At 41.3% G+C, this 22,531-nt stretch overlaps 1 protein-coding gene across 1 annotated transcript in view; it reads right to left on the bottom strand.

The window, feature by feature from the left end:
- Positions 1–540: 540 nt before the first annotated feature.
- The window catches only part of PRMT7 (protein arginine methyltransferase 7), a 47,488-nt gene continuing 25,497 nt past the window's right edge, over positions 541–22,531 (bottom strand). The window contains exons 13-18 of the mRNA XM_075281791.1: positions 18,257–18,346; positions 16,702–16,863; positions 6,005–6,079; positions 5,146–5,306; positions 1,930–2,026; positions 541–888 (exon numbers count right to left, since the gene is read on the bottom strand). Of these exons, the coding sequence (XP_075137892.1) occupies positions 724–888; positions 1,930–2,026; positions 5,146–5,306; positions 6,005–6,079; positions 16,702–16,863; positions 18,257–18,346 (750 nt within the window). The 3' untranslated portion in view covers positions 541–723. The remainder of the gene's footprint in view (positions 889–1,929; positions 2,027–5,145; positions 5,307–6,004; positions 6,080–16,701; positions 16,864–18,256; positions 18,347–22,531) is intronic.

Here is a 22,531-nt window from a genome sequence, read left to right as displayed (position 1 = left end):
TAAACCTTGGCTTAAAAAGGTGACCCTAATCAAACTTTGGAGGCATTAATACTATGGGGTGCTCTATTACCAATGGGCACACTGAGGAAGCAGATTACTATGGAATATACTATACTATACTATATATATAACTATGGAATAGTTATTTGTAAGGGCATTATATGTGAAACTAATTACTGTAGCGGGAACTGTATGTGTAATAATAGATTCGGGGGGGGGGGGGGACCTGTATGACAAAATTACAATACAATACTTGTACGGTATAATTACAGTATTTGGGGACATATATCATTTTCCTACATTACTGCCTGAGACTTGTACTGGTGTCTATGACAATAATGTGGGCAAAGGGTATGGTTAGCACTATACAGGTGAGATCAATAGGCTGACCATAAGACTCAACGTCAAGAGCAAAAGATGTCGAAGATGGTCATACCAAAATCGCCAATAATAATATCTACAACCGTCATATATTAAAATGCCTGATATACTATCAAGCAACTACTGGATCAGGCAAAAAATGTCCTAGGGTTAGAATTATGAACCAAAAGTATAAACAAGCAAGCACTAGCAGAAAAGGCAATTATTCAGACAAAATACAAAATGTTTTTTACTTCATAGGAGAAATATTTAAATACTGTAACTGATGATAACATCTCATACTGAGGAAAGCCAAATACAGAAATTCAAGACTGTGCAGAGCTCTCATTGAGAACCTGAATGCTAAGATTTAGGGAAGAAACTCATGCGTACGTCTCCAAGTTGTGGCTTAAATGTCAATTCATAAGTGACTGAGCTCAGGCTGTCTGTGGGGGCTGGTCCCAGATTCCAGAGAGAGCTGAAAAAGTAAACTCCTTGCTTTCTGTGTGGATACCATTGACAATTGCCCTGTAATAAGAAAGGAACAATATGAGAATTCTCCACTAATATTTTATCTTCTAACATGACTTGGACATTACAGAGAACCTTTCACTAACTCCACCAACTACAGTTCTTAGTATCTGTTAAATGGCAAGGTCCCGAGTCATTGATTCCAGCGCAGTTGGAAATTTTTCTCTAGCCCCACCATACCCGAGCAATTAATGCAGTTAATTTTAGTGTCAGATGTGCTACTTAGGCTCTGTGTTGTCATGTGGGTAGTAACAGGCTGGAGCAGGCAAGACTCAGAGCTCAAATCAAAGATGGACAGTGTCAGAGCTAAGAACCACAAAGTCCCTAACACAGTCAGTAGAAGCACTTACCTCCCAACTGCTGCCCTTTTATCACTAATACATAGCAATAGTGACAGGAGGGATTGGTAACAAATACTGAACTTTGCTGCCCCTACTGTAAGGTATTAATGCAAATCAAGCAGCATTTGGGAGGTTAAGTGTCACGTTCTTTGTGTGGCATTATACTTTGTGGGGGACACTCAGGACCATTGTACTGTGTGGGGGCATTGATGCCTCATTAGTGCCTCCCGCACAGTATAGTGCTCCTTTATGCCAAAAGACAGTGTAATACTCTATTAGTGTCCTCTAGTATAATGCTTTCTCACTGACTGGGAAAAGCGCTTTATGATTCCTTTTGCCAATACTTCTTTCACCAGTACATAGCAGGGCATCTCAGACCATGTTCAATGTGGTCTGTATAATGTCTGAGCACTAATTTCCACCTTAACAAAAACCATTTTTGGAACATCCCTGGTTTTAGCTAATCGCTACACATCCTCGCTGGTTCACTTGAAGGAAATGGGCAAGGTCTGGCACTGGTGGACCCCCCTAACTTCGTACTATAAGACTTAGGGTCTTTTTAGCAAGGTTTTTTCCTTACTAAAAATTATCTTACAGGATGAAAAAATATGGCATATATATTGTTGAGAGGAAATAATGAAATATGTCAAGCGATTCCAAACAGGAATACTGTACATGATGGTTCTTAGTCACTCACCGTCTCATCAGACACATCCAGCAGTCCTGTGCTGATAGAAATCTCCTCTGTGAGTTGGTAGGTCATCCAGAGCACTACTCCATGACACGCTCCCGATCTGTTAAAATAATTAACTACATAAGTTCAATAATATTATGAAGACCCCTGAAGAGGCAGCTATTCCATTGTCTCAAATCAATATTCAAGGAAAATTCCCCTAAATAAAGGTTCTACTTGTGCTCTATAAAGAGCCTCATCCTCTTCATTGTTGTATAGAGATTTCTACATAATGGGATGAACACATGATATGAAAACTGTTGTGCGAGAAAGCAACGGTGCAGATTTCGATATTGCAAGCAACAGCAAATAGACTTTAGCAGTCAACGAAACATACGGCGCCTTTGTTTTGGGAATTTAGGCTCCAGCAAACCACTGAAAAATTCTGAAAATTAACCTTTAGCAAGAAACCGTCTTACACCTAAACTACATGACTTGGTTCAGCCCACTTTAAGACATGCTTAGATATGACTTCCACTATACCTGAGTAAGACTGAGAAACCTAGTAGCACGGCATGTCATCTGCTGCCTGGTTAACATGGATACTGTAAAAGCTAAGGGATATGATTGATGAAGTTCTATTTCCAACTGTTCCCAGCAAAGGTACTTCATTTCAGACACAGTTTGGTTATGCTGAAAGTCTGGTGATCTGGTACTCTTCTCCTTTCAACAATGCTTCGTCGTGACTTCATTTCATTTTTTTTTATAAAGCTGAATAATTAAATATACTGTCATTGTACACATTTTCATGGGATTCTCTACAGAATACATAGTTGCATTCAAAATTCTGCTGGGTGTACTTGGAAATGGAAAATCACTGTGGCACAACACATCAGTAGTGTGTGGCATTCTTGATTCTCAATGTCCTTAGAACCCACAGTAATACAGCCAGGTCTGACAACCTACTAGTGTGTAGAATCTACATCTTGAGATGGATCAGCTGGCCAAATGAGCTGCAGAATACCATGCAGAGCCTGAATGCTTCCATGCCCTACCATATCTTATTTTGGCTCAAGCCTTCTTTTCAATTGTACAGTTTACCCAATATACTTCTCCTTTCGCTCAAATATTGTATTTGCTTACATCTACACTTAAAAAGTTTCGATTCCAACAACTCCTTCTTGGTGAATTATGTTTTGCCAGTGTGTGTACTATGTGTGTAGTTTTGCACTTGATGTTTTAATGTTGGATTGTTGAATTTTGTATCCATTGTATGTTCCGTCTTCTTAATACATTTACATAAATTACATCTGGGCAATGTCACATTTGAAACATCCTCTCAGAATTTGTAATAGATACTACTTGTACAGATACATTTATGTATTGATGACAATTATTGCTACAGCAGGATTAACTCATCAAAATGCTATGACAATTCAAGGATCACATTCTACAATATACCTAACCCACTATATGTGAATAAAGGACACTAAAGTCTTTGACCAATTCATGTGGAAATTAAGGAAATTAATCTCTTTGTGAGAAGAAGAAAGTGTATATTGATGATGTCCTGAAGGGATTGTCCAACTCATTTTTATTACTGAATAGTGCTGCTAGTGGATCCATAAACATAACAAACCAGTACTCACCTCTCCTTGAGCCTCATTTTCCAGTAATGGCAGTACCAGGAAGGCAGTAAATCATACATCAAGTGAGAAGCGCCATTACCAGGAGCCACAATGTTTCCAAACAGCAGATTTGTGAGGGTCTTGGCTATTGGACCCTTGAAGATCTATTCTAAGGCCATCAATATTAAAGACTGGATAACCACTTTAATAAATAAGGCACACCTTGAATCAGTCTTTTGTTAATAGTGGGGTAGGAAATACATTTTCCTGATTTATCCTTTGTATAAAACTTGATATATTTTGCAATATAAGTTTAAATACCTATGAAATGTGTAAAATTGTATTTCAGTATACCTTAAAAACATATGACTAAAAGATCTAAAAACTTTGAAATAGCAATTCTAAAAATTCTGTGTCATTCTCCAAACTTTATATCTATGTCATAAAGACAGAAGCACCAAAAATAGTAAAATAGAAAATCTTTATTGTACATCCAAATAAAATGAATGACATAAATGTGCGTTAAGAAAATGGTAGATACCATGTAGAACAACAGCAGAGGTGATGACATGATTTAATGAACCTCAAATATTAGCCAGACGCCATAGACAAAAATTATAATAGCATGATGACCTACCAGCTAACAGACGCGCGTTTCGCCGCCTGGCTTCATGTCCCCCTCTGCTGCAGTTCTACATGGTATCTACCGTTTTCTTAACACGCACTTCAACATGAGTGTTTGACTTATTTCATGTAATGCCATTTGTCCCCATTTTTATATCTTGTTTCATTTATTTTCATTACTACCAGCAACAACTTGTGGAGTACTGGTCCCCCTGTTTCATGTATTTGTCTTGTCATTTATGTCTTTAATTTTATTTGGATGTACAATAAAGATTTTCTATTTTACTACTTTTGGTGCTTCTGTCTTTATGGCATAGCTATATAGTATACCTTCCGAAGCAACCATATACTTTGTGCCTTGTTTGCATGTGTGTATATTCTCCAAACTTTGGGCCATGACCATACACTACTTTATATTAATATATGCATACATCATTTACTGCTGATGTTGTAGTCACGCCAACATTCAAACTCCGGCGTTTCCCTAATCCGCTTAAATAATGCAGAGAGAAAAGTCCTGTAAGCTATGACTTTTCTCTTCGCATTTTTCGGGTGATAACCCGATGGACCCCATTATAGTCTATGGTGTACGTGGGTAACTGCTTTTTAAGCGGATTAGGTTTCCGTTTTCCCGGGTCCCCAAGCGTCCACTGCTCTTACTGCATGCGATATCCCAACCAGGTGATGGTAGGGATTTCAGTGGCGAAAGTAATGTTCCCGACAGCTGAAACTCTGTCCCCAGTGCCTAATTTGAATAAGACTTCAAAGCTGTTTTTCTCCAAATCTACAAAAATGTCATACATAACAAAAATACATTGTTTAACACAGCAAGGTGCTCTGTATCACAGTGGAGGCAGTTAAATATGCCTGGGGAGGTGGTAGACTCCCTTCAATTTTGTTGTGTTTACCACATGCAGTTAACTAGTTAATAACTGATGCCAAAGGTTGATCGCACACATTGAATTTCCACATGTCTTATCACGCTCACCTAACAAGGTTCAGGGAACCCTCAGTTTTCATATCTTCAGTAGGAACGTTCTCTTGAAAATCAAATGTTATAAGCTTGGTGGGATCTGAAAGGGCTCTACATGGGTATTCCCAAAGAGGATGAGGCTCAGCTTCTTGTGATTCACGAAAATCTAAAGATTTCTTCAGAGATTAAAAAAGAAAAAAAAAGAAAGAAAAAAAAGAAAAGAAGCTGTTATATTCAGGAACAGTATTCACATATCTAAAAACAGTCCACAATTCAAAAACAGCTCAAGAAGGTTCTCCTAGTATGCCTAAGGTACAACTTTACAAAGCCAGTTGCTGCTGTCGTGTTTTTCCTGTTTTTTTCTTAAGTTTTGGACGGAGCAAAAGAATTGCAACTCCGACTTGTCTCTGTCCAAAAAAAAATTGTCTCTGTCCAAAGAAATGGTACAATGCAGTGTTGTTGAGAAGTTGTGCTTTAACCTGTCACATGGAAAATGCTGTTCAATCTGCAGACAGAAGGAGCTCAGCAGATTGATATATAACTTTGTAGAAAAAGATGCAGTATAATATGGCATTTATCCATTAAAATCTCTGCTCTTTCTATGCTGAGAAGTCCAGGGGCCGTCCTATCAATGACTGACTGGCTTCTTTTCAAAAAGGGATTGCCAAAAAGAAAAAAGTTCTTAAAGAATGAGTAAGGTCTATTGTACCCCATAAGTCATAACATACACAGTGTATTTGTAGAGCAATGCATGTACATTGTGTCTGTTCCGACTAATACCTATACGGCAGTTCCATCAAGTCATGTGATTTCTCCAAAGCCACAAGCACATAGATATTTACTGACACGTGGCTAGTCAGTGAAACCTACTAACCTTTATCATTTCATCCATAATACTGACATCAAAACCTTCACAATTCCCACAAGGACTTCTGATCCTCCAAAGATCCTAAAGAAGCAAATAGGGAAAGAAAAGTAAATTAGACAAGATTTTTTTAATAATACATAACATTTTTGTGTAAAGACTTCAAAACTACAATTTCTTTTGTTCCCATAGGCCGTAATGAATGTCTCCAGACTGCTGTGACTATGGAAAATATAAGTAATTAAACATTTTGCAGCGTTTTAAAGATTTTCTCCAACTATCTTGTGATCACAGCTTTGTTGTCTTGATCGGTTGCCATGGATACGACCATGAATGCAGGAATTTTCTAAGGTCAGAAAATCAGCCATGATTTCCTTATTGTTACATAGTTACATAGTAGATGAGGTCGGATAAAGACATGAGTCCATCAAGTCCAACCTATAACCCTACAATCCCTACAGTGTTGATCCAGGGGAAGGCCGGGATATCTTCTGATACATGTAGTGTCCCTGCCTGATAACCCTACTACAATAAGAAAATCATAGCTGGTTCCTGACAAGTCCCAGACCATAGAAAACTTCTGGCAACCGATCAAGACAACAGACTGTCACCACTAAGAAAGTTACAGAAAATTTTTAAAAGTTTGCATAATTTTTGATTACTTACCGTGTTTCCCCGATAGTAAGACGTAGCGGGGGTTTTAGGGAGGTCGGCTAATGTAAGACATACCCCGAAAGTAAGACATAGTGGGACTTTCGAGGTAAAAAAGAATCTAAGACACTGTCTTACTTTCGGGGGGGTGTTACTACTGTATCGGGGAAACACTGGGCTCCGCTGTGGGGAGGGAGGGGGCGTTCCCCCCGGCTCTCACAGCACAGCGCTGTGAAGAAGGACTTTGCCGGCGGCCGCTTAACCCCCCGCGTGCCAGCCGCTTCTATTCATTTCAATGGCACGCTTCCATTGAAATGAATGGAAGCGCTCGGCACGCGAGGAGTTAAAGGGATTCTTCCATTAAAAGAAGTTCTTTCCTCTGACCACCTTAAAAAAGGCTATTCGTCTCCTACCTGTTGCCATAGCCAGCGTTGCCTTCTTCCTCAGCTGCGTCCGCCCCGTCTGTGTCCCCGTCGGGCCTCATGGATGACGCATGCGCAGTCGGCTCTAACAGGCTCTCGCAGCCAGAGCCGACTGCGCATGCGTCATCCATGAGGCCCAAAGAAGAGACAGACGGGGCGGACGCAGCTGAGGAAGAAGGCGACGCTGGCTATGGCAACAGGTAGGAGACGAATAGCCTTTTTTAAGGCTATTCCAACGTGGTCAGAGGAAAGAACTTCTTTTAATGGTAGAATCCCTTTAAGCGGCGGCCGTTGGCAAAGTCTGCCTGCCGCTTCCATACATTGCAATGGGAGCGCGCTATTCAAATAGTATTCGCGCATCTCTAACTTCAATTGTAAGAAGTTACGCTGACTTTGCCGGCGGCCGCCGCTTAAGTCCTGGCGTGCCGCCTCATCAATCCATATGATTGATGATGATGATGATGATGATGGGGGGGGGGGTTGGTTTTCCCAATATAAGACATACCCCGAAAGTAAGACATGGTGGGACTTTTGGGGGTAAAAAGAATGTAAGACACTGTCTTACTTTTGGGGAAACACTGTATATTTGCAAAAATGTTTAACTTTTAATTATCTACAAATATAGATATGATTATGTACATGGGAATATCCCTTTAAGTTTTGGACGGAGCAAAAGTATTGCAATTCCGACTTTTGTCTGTCCAAAAAAGTGGATGCATGATACATGAAATGGTACAATCAGACACCTACAGATAATTTTAAAAACCCATTGAAATTAATAGGTTTTATAACAAACCGTTCAAAATTAGTTTTGAGGATTTTTAGACGGTAACAAAAACGTATTTAATGACGTGAGACAAACACCAATGTGAACCCAGTCTAAAAATACAAGCTAGATGGGGCGGCCTTGGGCAGAGTAATATTAACCCCTTCACGCGTTATCACGTACATGCACATGGGAGAATGTAGTTACTTACTGCATCCCCACGTGCATGTACGTGATGGAGATTGCACGGACTCAGATGCAGAGCCCGTACGATCTACACGGGAGCCCAGCTGTATCAGCCAGGCTCACGCTGCAACAGGGGGGACGGTGATTACACCGATCCCCGCTGTTTAAACCTTAAGATGCCATGATCAATAGAGATCGCGGCATCCTAGGGATTAGTCAGAGTTACAAAATGCTGCCAGCGGCATCAGGAGCAGGTGTTAGCTGTATCTGACAGCTAACACCCTGCTCCTTAACCTCCTATCAGAGCTCAGGACCGATGGGGTTTTTAACCCCTTGAATGCCACCGTCATATTCCAAAGGGTTCTGTTATGTTGCTGCCGACACCCCCCACGGTGAGATCGGCGGGTGCCGGCATCTATAATTTGCAGCCTGGGGTCTGGCCAGTGACCCCAGGCTGCTAAGACCCCCAAGTGCCTGGTTGATCTGCCTGCGATGAAGGAAGTCAGCCTATGCGTCTGCATAGGCTAACTTCCTCTATAGACTGCAATACAAGTGTATTGCAAATATATATATATACTAGCAGAACCCGGCTTCGAACGAGTATATTTAATTTTTTGTTTGTGTAGTGGCCCTATAAGAATTGCCCAGTTTTGCACTCGTGTATTTTGTATGTTGTTTGTGTGTGTGTCTCTGCCTGCAGCTTCGTCTGCGTGTTGTTGGTATAGATGATCCGACTATATTCAGCAAATTGCTGCCGTCGATGGTTTGCCTGCTCCGGCGTATTGGCAGCTCTTAAGCTGTCCTGCTGATGAAATTGTTCCTCACGCCGTGCCTGTGACTGTTCCGGCATCTCAGCAGCTCGCTTGGACAGCATATAATGAGTGTGTTGTTAGCGTTGATGATCAGCATGCTTGGGCATTTCGGAAGCAGTCAAGCTGGCCTGCCGCTGAACTCATTCCTCGCGCTGTGCCTGTGATTGTTCCGGCATCTCAGCAGCTCGCTGGGAAGCCATATAATGAGCGTGTTGTTGGCTTTGATAATCCGCCTGCGCCGGTGTTTTGGCAGCTGTCAAGCTGGCCTGCCCCTAAACTCGTTAATTGTGCTGGGCCTGTGATTGTTCCGCCATCTCAGCAACTCGCTGGAACACCATATAATGAGCGTGTTGTTGGCGCCGATGATCCCCGTCAGCTCCACTTGAGAAGAACTCTGTTGACTTCTGGCTCCTTCATAGCTGTCGTTGTCTTAGAATTTTGCAACAAATGCTTAAAAGTAGCAAACTGCCAATTTGGATTAAAAGTGTTTTCCCATCTAGTGTGTGAGCATGTTGCCTGGAGCTGAACAGATAATATGCAAATGTGTGCACAGAATTCACTGAGGGTTAGTGTGTGTTTACACTGAGAGATAACAGACCTGGGACCTGAGATAAGGCTGCTGCAAGTGCAGTGTAATATAGTATATGAACATAAATTCATAACAGTCTTTAAGCCATGGAATTTACGGGGATAAAAAGTAGCCTATATGTTAATCGAGTTTACAATCTATCTATGTGCCAAATTTCATTCACATCCATTCAGCTGTTTTTGCATGATTTAATAACAAACATACAAACTTTCACATTTATAATATTAGGGTCAGAGGATAATCGTACACATTAGCCTTGCACACTAGCCTTGCCTTGCAAAAAATGCTATAAAAGAGCTCAAAAAGTCTTACATACCCCCAAAACAGTACCATTGAAAAGTACAGGTTGTCCCACAAAAAATAAGCCCTCAACCAACTTTGTAAACAGAAAAATAAAAACATTACACATCTCAGAAGATTGTGATGCAAAAATAATTGATGTCCCCAAATGTGTTTTCTTCTGTTGAATTAGTATTGCATTAAAAAAAAAAAAATGTAAATGAAGTGTTGCCTTAATCGTACCAACCTGCAGAATAAAGGTAACATGTTACTTATACTGTACGCTGCATGGCAAAAAGAAGAAAAAAAAAATGAAAAGGTAAAAAGCTATGCCAGAATTGCTGTTTTTTTTTTTTTTTTTTTAATCTACCAAGAAAGAATTAAAGGGGCTCTATCAGCAAAATCATGCTGATAGAGCCCCACATATGCGTGAATAGCCTTTAAAAAGGCTATTCAGGCACCGTAAAAGTTATATTAAACTACCCCCCTGATAAAAAAAAAAAATAGCCTGGGCGCATGCGCAGTAGCCGTAGTAGAAGCCGCATGCTACTGTGCAAGCTATTTTTTTATTTTTTTTTATCAAAGTCCGTTCGCGAGCGCCGGAGGAGGACAGGACCGGAGGACATCAGAGGAAGAAGAGGCGTGGATGAAGATGAAGACACACCCTGAATGCCCGCCCAGGGTGCACGATCCGTAAGTAGAGCACATTCTTTTTTAGGTTATTATTTTAAAACTGGGGGGTAGTTTAATATAACATTTACGGTGCCTGAATAGCCTTTTTAAAGGCTATTCACGCATATGTGGGGCTCTATCAGCATGATTTTGCTGATAGAGCCCCTTTAACAAAATTTATTCTATAAACTGTAGAGTTTTTTTTTTAATCCACCAAGAAAGAATTAACAAAATTTATTCTATAAGTTGTAGGCACCCAAAAATGATGTCATTACAAAATACATCTCATCCCACAAAAAACAAACCCTTATATGGCCACATCATGAGAAAATGAATAAAAAATATAGAATCTAGTAATGTGAAGACAAAAAAAACCCAAATCACCAAATCATTAGAACACAACTGGCTGCTCAGGAAGGGACTGTATAAGCCAGGGGTCTCAAACTCGCGGCCCGCATGCGGCCCCCCGAACAATTTTGTGCGGCCCGCACAAGCCTAGGGATGCCGGATCCAAGTTGAATCCGGACGTTTCACCATTTTGCCCACAGGCAGTTTTATATACTGCCGGAAAGCTGACAGTGCGCTGAGTTCAGCGCACTGTCGGCTTTCCCGATGTGGGCCCAGTGTGAAGAGCTTACGGTCCGGTACCGTAGCTCTTCTATGGTCAGAAGAGCGTCTCTGACACTCAGTCAGAGACGTCCTTCTTCACAGCACAGCCAATCGCGCTGTGCTGTGAGAGCCGGGAGGAACGCCCCCTCCCTCCCTGATAATGCTCGTCTATGGACGAGTACTGCGAGCAGAGGGAGGGGGCGTTCCTCCCGGCTCTCACAGCACAGCGCGATTGGCTGTGCTGTGAAGAAGGACGTCTCTGACTGAGTGTCAGAGACGCTCTTCTGACCATAGAAGAGCTACGGTACCGGACCGTAAGCTCTTCACACTGGGCCCACATCGGGAAAGCCGACTGTGCTGAACTCAGCGCACTGTCAGCTTTCCAGCAGTATATAGAACTGCCTGTGGGCAAAATGGTGGAAGGTCCTCTTTAAACATTGAGGTGGAATGAAGGGGCTCATGACACTGGGGGCAGACGAAGGGAGGGGGGAGAACGGCATGACACTGGGGCAGAAATGGAGGGACATGAATCTGGGGGAAGAGATGGGGGGGACATGAAACTTGGGGCAGAAATGGAGGGACATGAATCTGGGGGCAGAGATGGGGGACATGAATCTGGGGGCAGAGATGGGGGGACATGAATCTGAGGGCAGAGATGGGGGGACATGAATCTGGGGGCAGATGAAGGGTGTATATGTAACTGGGGGAAAGATGGAGGGGGGACATATAGTTTACAGGTGACTGTAGGAGGATTATACAGTGTGGGGGCACATGAAAAATGAATGGGCGGAGTCAACATAAAAGTGGGTGGAGCTAAATTTGCCGCAGTGCGGCCCGCCAACTGGCTGGGATCTTGCTCTGCAGCCCACATGCTGAGTTGAGTTTGAGACCCCTGGTATAAGCTGTGTGAGAGTATATATGGGGACACCTCAGATTTAGAGCTTACAAGGGAAAAGACACCAGAAGTTATTAGAAGGAAGGACTGAAAAACTGCAGATATCTCCTCCTGAATGAAGCGCTCATCTAAAGAAGCCAGAATGGTAGGAAAGGCCATTTCAGAAATATAGGCCCATATTTTGTCCGATAAAGATTCCAGATCAAGGTCTGTGTATTGCCCCGGATGTTGTACACACACACACACACACACACACACACACACACAAAGGTGCCTTCTTCTACAAATATCACCATACTTGTCCATGACTTGTGTCCAAGTAAATTGGTGGGGCTGCAACACCGCACACAAACTGTGAACATGTGTGGCACTGTTTCTAAAAGAAAAGGTTGGGAGCTTTCCATGACAGATCAATTTTTAACACTAGACTAAATCTGATGGATTGTAGAAACCACTTATATTGACCATTTTGTAAATGATGAACCAGTTTCCCTCCTTTTCACAATATTTAATTCCTCATCTAGTGACTGCCATTAATAAATCATGTAGTGATTCCCCTCACCCCAATCTTTAAAGCTTTGTGATTATCAAGGCACGGGGAACATGTGCATAAAGTACAATACATTGCAAATGTACAGGCAACCATGCAGGCTGACCACATAATGAGCTGAGAATGGAGTTATTGAAGGCATATGATCCGTGACTCCAGTACACAGAGACAGAATCATGAAAAGAGAAGATAAATTCTGCATTTTAAACAAGTCAAGATAACAGGAGCGGCAGCTCTCTACACGACAATTGCCATTTTTACTTTTAAATTGAGCAGAACAAAAAACTCAATCAATTCTTTCTGACGTCTACAGAGCATTGCAGCCAGTGTTACATGTGTAGAAGTGCATGGCACTATCTTGGAGAGAAAAAAGACCTTTATGTGGGAGGATGAAAAGCACTTGCTACAACCATTTCTATTGTTTAACTGTAATAAACGACACGGAGTGGGGGACATATAAAGAGGACAACGCCATTCAAAAACAAAATCCTGAAGATGGTTTACTGTTAACATTAAAGGGATTTTCTAAAGCAACTGTAGAATTTCTCTAGGTAACTAAACATTACAAAAACAAAGCTTTGAAATGTAGTCGTTATTGCAATTCTGTACCAATCCCCACTTCTTTAACCGGTAACAAAGCCCCTCTAGAATGTAATCTTGGAGCTTCTGTTGATGTCATGCCCCTAAGTTGTGGAACTGTGCAGAGCTGTGGAACTTCTGCCCCTGCTAGTAGATGGATGCATCACAGGATGTATGGAAGATGGGCTGGCTGGACGAAGCCGGAAGTGCCTCACTCAGACTGACAGGCTTCATGTACAAGCCGGGCAAGGTGGACAGGGATAGGGGATGTTCGGGGAGGTGTTTTCAGTTAGAAAACTAGTAGAACTGCAAGAAGAAAATGGCTTACAGAAATTGAATATAACTCGTGGGGGACCTAATAATGGTACAAAGCACACATGCCTTAAAAAAAAAAAAAAAAAAAAAAAAAATATATACATATACAGTCATGGCCAAAGGTTTTGAGAATGATACAAATATTAATTGTTACAAAGTCTACTGCTTCAGTTTTTCTAATGCCAGTTTGCATATACTCCAGAATGTTATAAAGAGTGATCAGCTTAACAGCGATTACTTGCAAAGTCAATATTAGCCTAGAAAATGAACTTTATCCCCAAAACACATTTCAACATCATTGCACCCCTGCCTTAAAAGGACCAGCTAACATCGTTTCAGTGATTGCTCCATTAACACAGGTGTGGGAGTTGATGAGGACAGGGCTGGAGATTAATCTGTCATGATTAAGTAAAGATGACACCACTGGACACTTTAAAAGGAGGCTGGTGCTTGACATCATTGTTTCTCTTCTGTTAACCATGGTTCTCTCTAAAGAAACACGTGCAGTCATCATTGCACTGCAAAAAAATGGCCTAAAAGGGAAGAGTATCACAGCTAGAAAGATTGCACCTCAGTCAACAATCTATCGCATCATCAAGAACTTCAAGGAGAGAGGTTCCATTGTTGGCAAAAAGCCTCCAGGGCACCCAAGAAAGATCAGCAAGTGCCGTCTCTTAAAAGTGTTTCAGCTGCGGGATCGGGCTACCAGCAGTGCAGAGCTTGCTCAGGAATGGCAGCAGGCAGGTGTGAGTGCATCTGTACGCACTGTGAGGAGGAGCCTCTTGGAGCAAGGCCTGGTCTCAAGGAGGGCAGCAAAGAAGCCACTTCTCTCCAGAAAAAACATCTGGGATAGACTGATATTCTGCAAAAGGTACAGGGAGTGGACTGCTGAGAACTGGGGTAAAGTCATTTTCTCTGATGAATCCCCTTTTCAATTGTTTGGGACATCTGGAAAACAGCTTATTCGTAGAAGACGAGGTGAGCGCTACCACCAGTCTTGTCTCATGCCAACTGTAAAGCATCCTGAAACCATTCATGTGTGGGGTTGCTTCTCAGCCAAGGGAATCAGCTCTCTCACAGTCTTGCCTAAAAACACAGCCAAGAATAAAGAATGGTAACAGAATGTCCTCCAAGATCAACTTCTCCCAACCGTCCAAGAGCAGTTTGGCGATCAACAATGCCTTTTCCAGCATGATGGAGCACCTTGCCATAAAGCAAAGGTGATAACTAAATGGCTCAGGGAACAAAACATAGAGATTTTGGGTCCATGGCCTGGAAATTCCCCAGATCTTAATCCCATTGAAAACTTGTGGTCAATCATCAAGAGACAGGTGGACAAACAAAAACCTACAAATTCTGACAAAATGCAAGCATTGATTGTTCAAGAATGGACTGCTATCAGTCAGGATTTGGTCCAGAAGTTGATTGAGAGCATGCCAGGAAGAATTGCAGAGGTCCTGAAGAAGAAGGGTCAACACTGCAAATATTGACTTGCTGCATTAACTCATTCTAACTGTCAATATAAGCTTTGGTTACTCATAATATGATTGCAATTATATTTCTGTATGTGATAAAAAACATCTGACAAACACACATAAAAACCAGAGGGCAGCAGATCATGTGAAAATAGAAGATTTGTGTCATTCTCAAAACTTTTGGCCATGACGATAGATAGATAGATAGATAGATAGATAGATAGATAGATAGATAGATAGATAGATAGATAGATAGATAGATTTATGGCCCTTGGAGTGCATCATACAAGCCCTCAGAAGACAAGGGCCCATGGTCTTGCTCCCTTCTCCTGTACCCAATCTAAAGCAACAATATGAGACCCTTATCCTTGAAATTGAGCGGACAACGCTGATAGACTAATACATGTGGTAGCTCATACTTTAGCTTTGAGTTCTGGTACAACTGTGTTACAAACAGAATCCCATGCCTTCCCCACTGCTTAAAACCCTAATTTTGATAAAGTTCCCAGAGCTGGGCATTACACCATAATTCCTGCGGCGTTCACGCTTGCACTGATGTCCGCCCTTTGTGTTTCTGCCTAAATCCCCGGAAAAACTGCTTGCGGACGGCTTGCCGGCGTTCAGTTTAAAATCCATTCATTCATTCATTTTTAAAGCAAACCGCCGGTGTTCATATGAAGCCTCTCCGCCGTCAAACAGTTTTTGGGTTGTTTTTTTTTTGCACAGACACAGATGGACATGCAGGACTATACTTATTATATAATTTGATAAATTCCTTGAAAGGTCAGTTTCCTTTCTAATTCTACTTTATGAGCTCTGCTTATGAGGCATGGTACCTTAAAAACCATTCCAGCAAAATCTGCCGTCCAAAGCTCAGTCACGCTCCTACCCATTTAATTTCTACTTGAACCATCTGTAAATGTGCAAACCTTATGGATAAATGAACGTATGAATGAAAATGAAAGGAAACCTGCACAGCCATCAGTATAGCAGGAAAGGAAGAAAAAAATTGTAGCCAACACAAATTAGAGTTACGGTACCCCCTTTTAATAATGACCATAATTTCTCTAAGAAAGCTTCTCTAGATAGAAAACCTTAACCATTAACTGAATCGTATTATTGAAAAAAAAGTCACCTCCATTTTGTGTCGGGCCATGACGTTATTTTCTTACATATCTCCTGGGCCTGCACCTATTATACACTGGGGACTAAAGAGACCCCAGATAATAACAAATTCAATTCCGGTTCATGGGTAACCATCCCTAAAAATTGTGTTCAGGTTGAATTTGATTCAATCTGTGCCGGTCCAATAGTCTCTAGTAAGAGTTCAACAGCTGCAATCTCATGATCAGTGAGGGTCATGCTTTACCCATTTACATGGGACTGTCAGAGAAAGTCAAGTATAGAGCCTGACTACCAAGAATAGTCCAGTAAAGATGAAAGGAGCAGAAGTAGATCTGTGCGACCATCCCTCCATATTGCCGATGCTGTGGAAAGGAGAGAGTCACAAATACACGGCCACTCTTTCTTTACCACGGTTGGAGGACACAGATCATGATACATGCAGCTCTCAAAGTTAGGATCTGCATCTTTGGGACATGCCATAAACATTTGTGATTGTAATATTCCTCCAGTTATCCAGGTTCTGCATTTAGCAGCCACAGATAAAAATAATATTTTTCTTTTTCTTTCTTGATATGCTGATTGTTTCTGTATTCTATAGTTTGTTTACCGACTCTCAATTGTATTGATGCTGTTTTTGTACAGTTTCTTGCGTTTGTATCTATTTTTGATATAAACAATTTATAAAATAAAAATTAATAAATACATACATATATATATATATATATATATATATATATATATATATATATTTTTTTTTTTTTCATTTGATGTTTACACTCACCTTAAATTCCACAGCTAAAACATACAAAGAGGCAGACATGGGGAGCACAGTGCAGTCTTTAGCCAATCTGTCAGAGAGAGCTGTACGGGAGTACCAGAAGCATAGGTTGTGCCATGGTAGGAGGCTGGTAGTGAAAAAAGGCTCCCCAATAAGAGCAGTTACCTAAAAAGTAAGATCCATATTACATATACACAGATGCCACACTATATCAACAGAATATTACTAACAAATTCATTCTGGGAAGAGGTCTATAATCAACAATATGATAAAATTCAATAGGTTTTCCTGGGGCTGTGAAACCGATGATCTTCCCTTAGGACTGAAGAGAATAATTCACAGCACTCCAGCAGTTTACTTACAGTTAAGGCAAAGTCTTTGTTTATACTTAGATAAACTTTGGATGTGGCTACAGCATCAAAAGCTTCTTTATGTATAAATAAAGATGTTGTCTTAACTGCATGTAAACTGCTGGAGTGCTGCGAATTATTCTCTTTGGTGTAAACAACTGCATAAGTCTAGCACAAGCACCGCCCATTCATGCCATCTATTCAGTTATATTCCCTTCCTTAGTATTGGTCACTAATATTAGAATGGTAGGGGCCTGAACCCCCCCCCCCCCCCCCACACACACACACACACACACACACACACACACCTGTCCCTTTGATCAGTTGTTCATACAGGCTGCAGTGTTTGGAATACCACCTTACTGTCCAACCTGCAGAATGCCATATATTGTACAGTGGCTGGGTTTGGCAATGCAGCCCACATTTTTATTTTTATTTTCAATTAAACACTTCAATTTTTGCACACAAACATTAAAAAAAATTGATACTAGGGGTTCTATAGAAAAAAAAAAAAGTCAAAAGTGTAGGCAGGTTTTGTAGCTTGTGTTCCTGTCTATTTTAACATCATAGTAATAATGCAATAATATTTTTTTATTTTTTTTTAACATAAATGCTTGCGAATGGACATAAACTGACACAATGGATTAATTTTTTGGATGGATCTTTCATGAAAACTAATAGAAAGCAGCTATCAGTTTTGACCCACCTATTGATTTTAATGGTACAACAAATGCAAATGAATTCTAACTTAAGCCTACTATTTACATCAAAAACTGAAAGATGATTGTATATTATTTTGATTTGTCTGTACCATATTACATTTAAAAAAAAAAAAAAAAAGATTCTCATCTTCAGACTAATGTAATTTCTCTGTGCAGGGACATCAACAGAACTGCCCTTGTAAGGACAGGAGTCACCTGGGGGTTGAGCACAGATTGGTAGGGAACGTTAGGTACCTCTTGATGTGGATGAAGGAGACCCTGAAACCTGCACTTTGAGACCCTGTAAGGCCGTTTCAACTTATCTATGATGTAGTTTGAGACATCCTTTGGCCTGTGGCTGGTTTCTACCATTATCTCTTGCCTTTTTTGGCACTATGGTTTGGTTTTGTGGCACCTTGTGGTGTGTGTATATATTTATATTTTGTTTTTTATTTAAAGTTCTCCAGAATATGCCATTTTCTAATTTTATTATGTCAATATACATACCTTCCTTTCCCCAAGGTCAGTTGCAGTAACTTTATCAGGAGATTTTTGTAAGACATGAATTATCTCTTTGAGGTTGTTGGTTTGCAAAAGCTGTGTGATGTAAAAGTAAAGTATCAGGATTAGACAGTGATATTGTACTGCAAGAACTCATAGTTAACTATCAATACCCCATAAAAGCGGTACTCACCAATCCGGATAAGATTTCTCTTTATTCCAGCAGCTAAAAACACGTATCTCACCAGCACATCTCTGCCCTCACTCGCATGTTTTTATGTGCTGGAACAAAGAGATATTATCAGGATTGGTGAGTGCAGCTCTTATATTCAACTCTTATGGGGGATTGCTAATTGTTCTGCAGCGATAGCCTGTGGATCTGAGAACCACCAATACCTGACTAGTGCAGGCGCCTGCAGTTTGTTCTGTCCTGAGGTGAAGATAAGATAATCCTTTAATAGTCCTACCATGGGAAAATTTCAGTGTGTTACAGCAGCATAGTAATACAGATACAGGATAATAAACAGTAATATATTTCAGAGGCAGACACACATAAGCTAAGAAAAAAAAACATACTAGGAATCCATAGCAATTAAGGAAAAAAAGAAAGAAGGAAGACTTCAGGATCATTTAGTTCTCTGTGCGGAGTGATCTTCGCTTGGTCGCAGTTGGAAGGAAGGATCTCCGATAGCGCTCCTTCTCACACTTGGGATGAAGCAGCTGGTTACTTACAGTGCTGCCAAGTGCCATCAAGGTCTCATACATGGGGTGGGATTTATTCTCCCGCATGCAGCTCACCACGGACATTATCCTTCTGTCACCCACCACCTGTACGGAGTCCAGGGGGCTCCCCAAGACAGAGCTGGCCCTTCTGATCAACTTGTCAAGTCTGTTTCTGTCCCTGGTTGATATACTGCTCCCCCAGCAGGCTACACCGAAAAAAATGGCTGAAGCAACCACAGAGTTGAAGAAGGCCCTAAGAAGTGTCCCCTGCACTCCAAAGGCCCTCAGCCTCCTGATCAGGTAGAGCCTGCTGTGACCGTTTTTGTGCAGCGCCTCCAGGTGATCAGCCCAGTCTAGTTTATTATTGAGGAGCACACCCAGGAATTTATAGGTCTTGACTATCTCAATGCATGGCCCTTGGATCATCACCGGGATCGGAGCACTTCTCCGTTTACTAAAGTCCACCACCATCTCCTTGGTTTTCCCAGCATTAATCCTGAGGTGGTTCTGCTGGCACCATTCAACAAAATCCTGGTTTAAGTCTCTGTATTCCCTATCATCACCATCAGTGATAAGGCCTACTATTGCAGAGTCATCGGACTACTTCTGTAAGTAACAGCTACATGAGTTGTGCCTAAAGTTAGCAGTGTACAGTGTGAAGAGAAATGGGGCAAGAACTGTACCTTGTGGTGCCCCCGTACTACAGATCACAGTGTCAGACACACAGTCCCGGTCTCTCACATGGTACCTTCTTAGGAGCAACCACTCCCTCCCTGTAGATCTTGCACTGGAGGACTCAGCATGACCATGTATTATGAAAGCTGCAGGGAAAAAAGTTTGTCCTATAGCTCCCCAAGCAGGAATTTATCACCTATCCTATTTGCTAAACTTGGTTATCTCAGTCAGTCCCGTGGCTATGACTGGAACGGCACTATGAAAGATTCCAATAGGGAGATTTAAAATATCTATGCAAAATGTAAATTGTAAAGTGTTACAATGACTCCCTCTAGTGCTAGAAAATAAGTTAGAATCAAATAGCTGAACAGAAAGCACATTATGGTACAACAGTGCACACAGAACAAAACATCAACCACAAAAGCATGTAAAATACTAGAGCCCATGGATAATGTGGTCTTGTGAATGCAGAAATGTGATATGAAAAAGACAGTCTTTGATCATGAAGGTATATTTGAAAGCAACTGTATTGGCAAGTGACTTTTTTGTGAAGCAATTATGACAATAACTATGGGCAGATTTATCGATCTGCCTTGATTTACAATTGGAAGACTGTTACTCAAATAGCCGATATCCATATAAAAGTTGCACTGGATTAGCAGAACATTTCTACTTACTTTTAGAAACAGCGCCATGTAAGCACATGGACTGCGTCTTGTATTCAAGTAAAAAGAGCTGAATAACAAACTCTTCTAAATGGCACAGTGGTGGCACAGGCTTATATGTACTTACTTAGTAAAGTGTACACTTCTCCACTTAGACTCAGCCACCATTACATATAAATATATGGAGAGGGGGGAGGTGAGCATGCGACTGCTAGAAAAGACACAAATAGCTGCATCTGCTAAATTGTGTTACACTGTGATGTATAAAGCCAATATCACTTTAGATTTATCATGGAGAAAAGACTAGAGTTGTTCCTTATTGTGTCAGTTCATGTTTAACATCCTGAGTGAGCAAATTCAAGTCCCTTTACAGGGAACAGGAAGTTTCGTATCCAGCGACTCTTCTTTTTTAAAAGGGGCTCTATCATTGGCAAGTGTCATTTTTAACTATTCACATCCTTGCAAAGCCTTTAGAATGGCTATTTCACACCTACCTTTAGTATGTAAATTGCCTCAGTAGATTTTGAATAAGTCCATTTTTATTCATATGCTAATTAGCCTCCAGCATGCACAGGAAGTTGTCAGCCAGCTCTTCTCTCTATGCTGTGTACTATGTGTTGTGTGTGAGAGCAGGGAGGAGGAGTCAGAAGCAGTCTGAGCTGTATATACAGAAGAAAAGTGAACGAAGAGACTTCTGGGGTGCACAGAGAAGCTAATTAGCATATGAATAGAGATGAGCGAATGGCGTTCGATCGAATTGGTATAGGATCGAATATCAGGCTGTTCGATATATTCGATTCCAATCAAATACCATGCAGCAAACGCAGTAAAAATTTGTATCCCCTCCCACACGTGCTGGTGCAAGGCTCAATTCACCACAAGGGCCAAAAACACAGCTGGTGAATTTTGTTCAGTTCCAAAGGACTCTGTGTTTAGATTTGGCTCAGTCGCAGCTCCAGGACATGCCTTGGAAGGTAAGGTTTCCTTTAGTGGCTCCATCTCAGCAGGGTGATGATGGTAAAGCTTGGTTAAATCTGATGTCGGAAGGGAAATTGGTTTCTGATCTACATCTAATGTACTGGAGCATGTTGTTTGGACTATTAACACCTGATCAGAACCCTGTAGAGGTAATGTAGAGTCCGATATTAGAGGACCATTACCGGTAGAAGTGGTTGCAGCCAATTCTCCACCTTTGCGGTCCTCTAAATAAAAGTTACCCCCAGGACTTGATGTCAAAATGTTATCAATTTCCCAATCAAAATCAAGGTCAATGTCTGGGTCCTCAGTTCAATCCACTGCATCAATCCCACACAATGAGAGTGATGGTTCTGGAACTACTGTTTTAGGGGCTAACAATTTTAAAGGGGCTAACACTCTGCTGGTGCAAGGGTCAACTCACCCAAAGGGCAAAAATCTCTGCTGGTGCAAGGCTGAAGTAAGTTAAAGGGCCTAAAACTCTGCTGGTGAAAGGCTCAACTAAGTTAAAGAGCCTAAATCTCTTCTGGTAAGAGGCTGAAGTCACCTAAAGGGCCTCAATCTCTGCTGGTAGCTCAGCTTAAGGGACTCTAACTTAATTTGGAAGGGCTCACGTTAAGGGCTAGAAAAGTGAATTTTGGAATGTCTTACCACATCACACACACACATACACAACGACAATTAAGGGTGGGTACTGTTGGATTTCCCATTGCCTATTCCATCTGTGGTTGTCATGGGCAACGTGATTTAAAGGGGTGCTTGGTAATGTTTCTTTAGCGTAAAATTTGGGTTTCTGTCCATCCAATTGGGGTGGAAAGAAGGTTTCCAGGTGTTTTCCCACTTTCATAGAGGTTTTTTTTTTAGTGTGGAAAGTGTGTAGTTGATAGGCTGTGATGGTGGGGTAAAACTGTGACTTGGGCATGTTAGATGCCCCCAGACATGCTTCCCCTGCTGTCCCAGTTGCATTCCAGATGTGTTGGCATCATTTCCTGAGGTGTCATAGTGGACTTGGTGAACCTCCTGAGTCGAATTGTGGGTTCCCCTGAATTGAACGGTTTTTCCCCATAGACTATAATGGGGTTCGATATTCATTCGAATAGTCGAATATTGAGCGGCTATTCGAAACGAATATCGAATATTTCACTGTTTGCTTATCTCTACATATGAATAAAAACGGACTTATTCAAATCTACTGAGACAATTTACATACAAAAGGTATATGTGGAATGGCCTTTCTAAAGGC

This window comes from Leptodactylus fuscus, chromosome 7, assembly GCF_031893055.1.
Source record: "Leptodactylus fuscus isolate aLepFus1 chromosome 7, aLepFus1.hap2, whole genome shotgun sequence".
Lineage (NCBI taxonomy): Eukaryota > Metazoa > Chordata > Amphibia > Anura > Leptodactylidae > Leptodactylus > Leptodactylus fuscus.
Note: the sequence above shows the minus strand (reverse complement) of the source record. Positions and strands in the feature narration are given on the sequence as shown.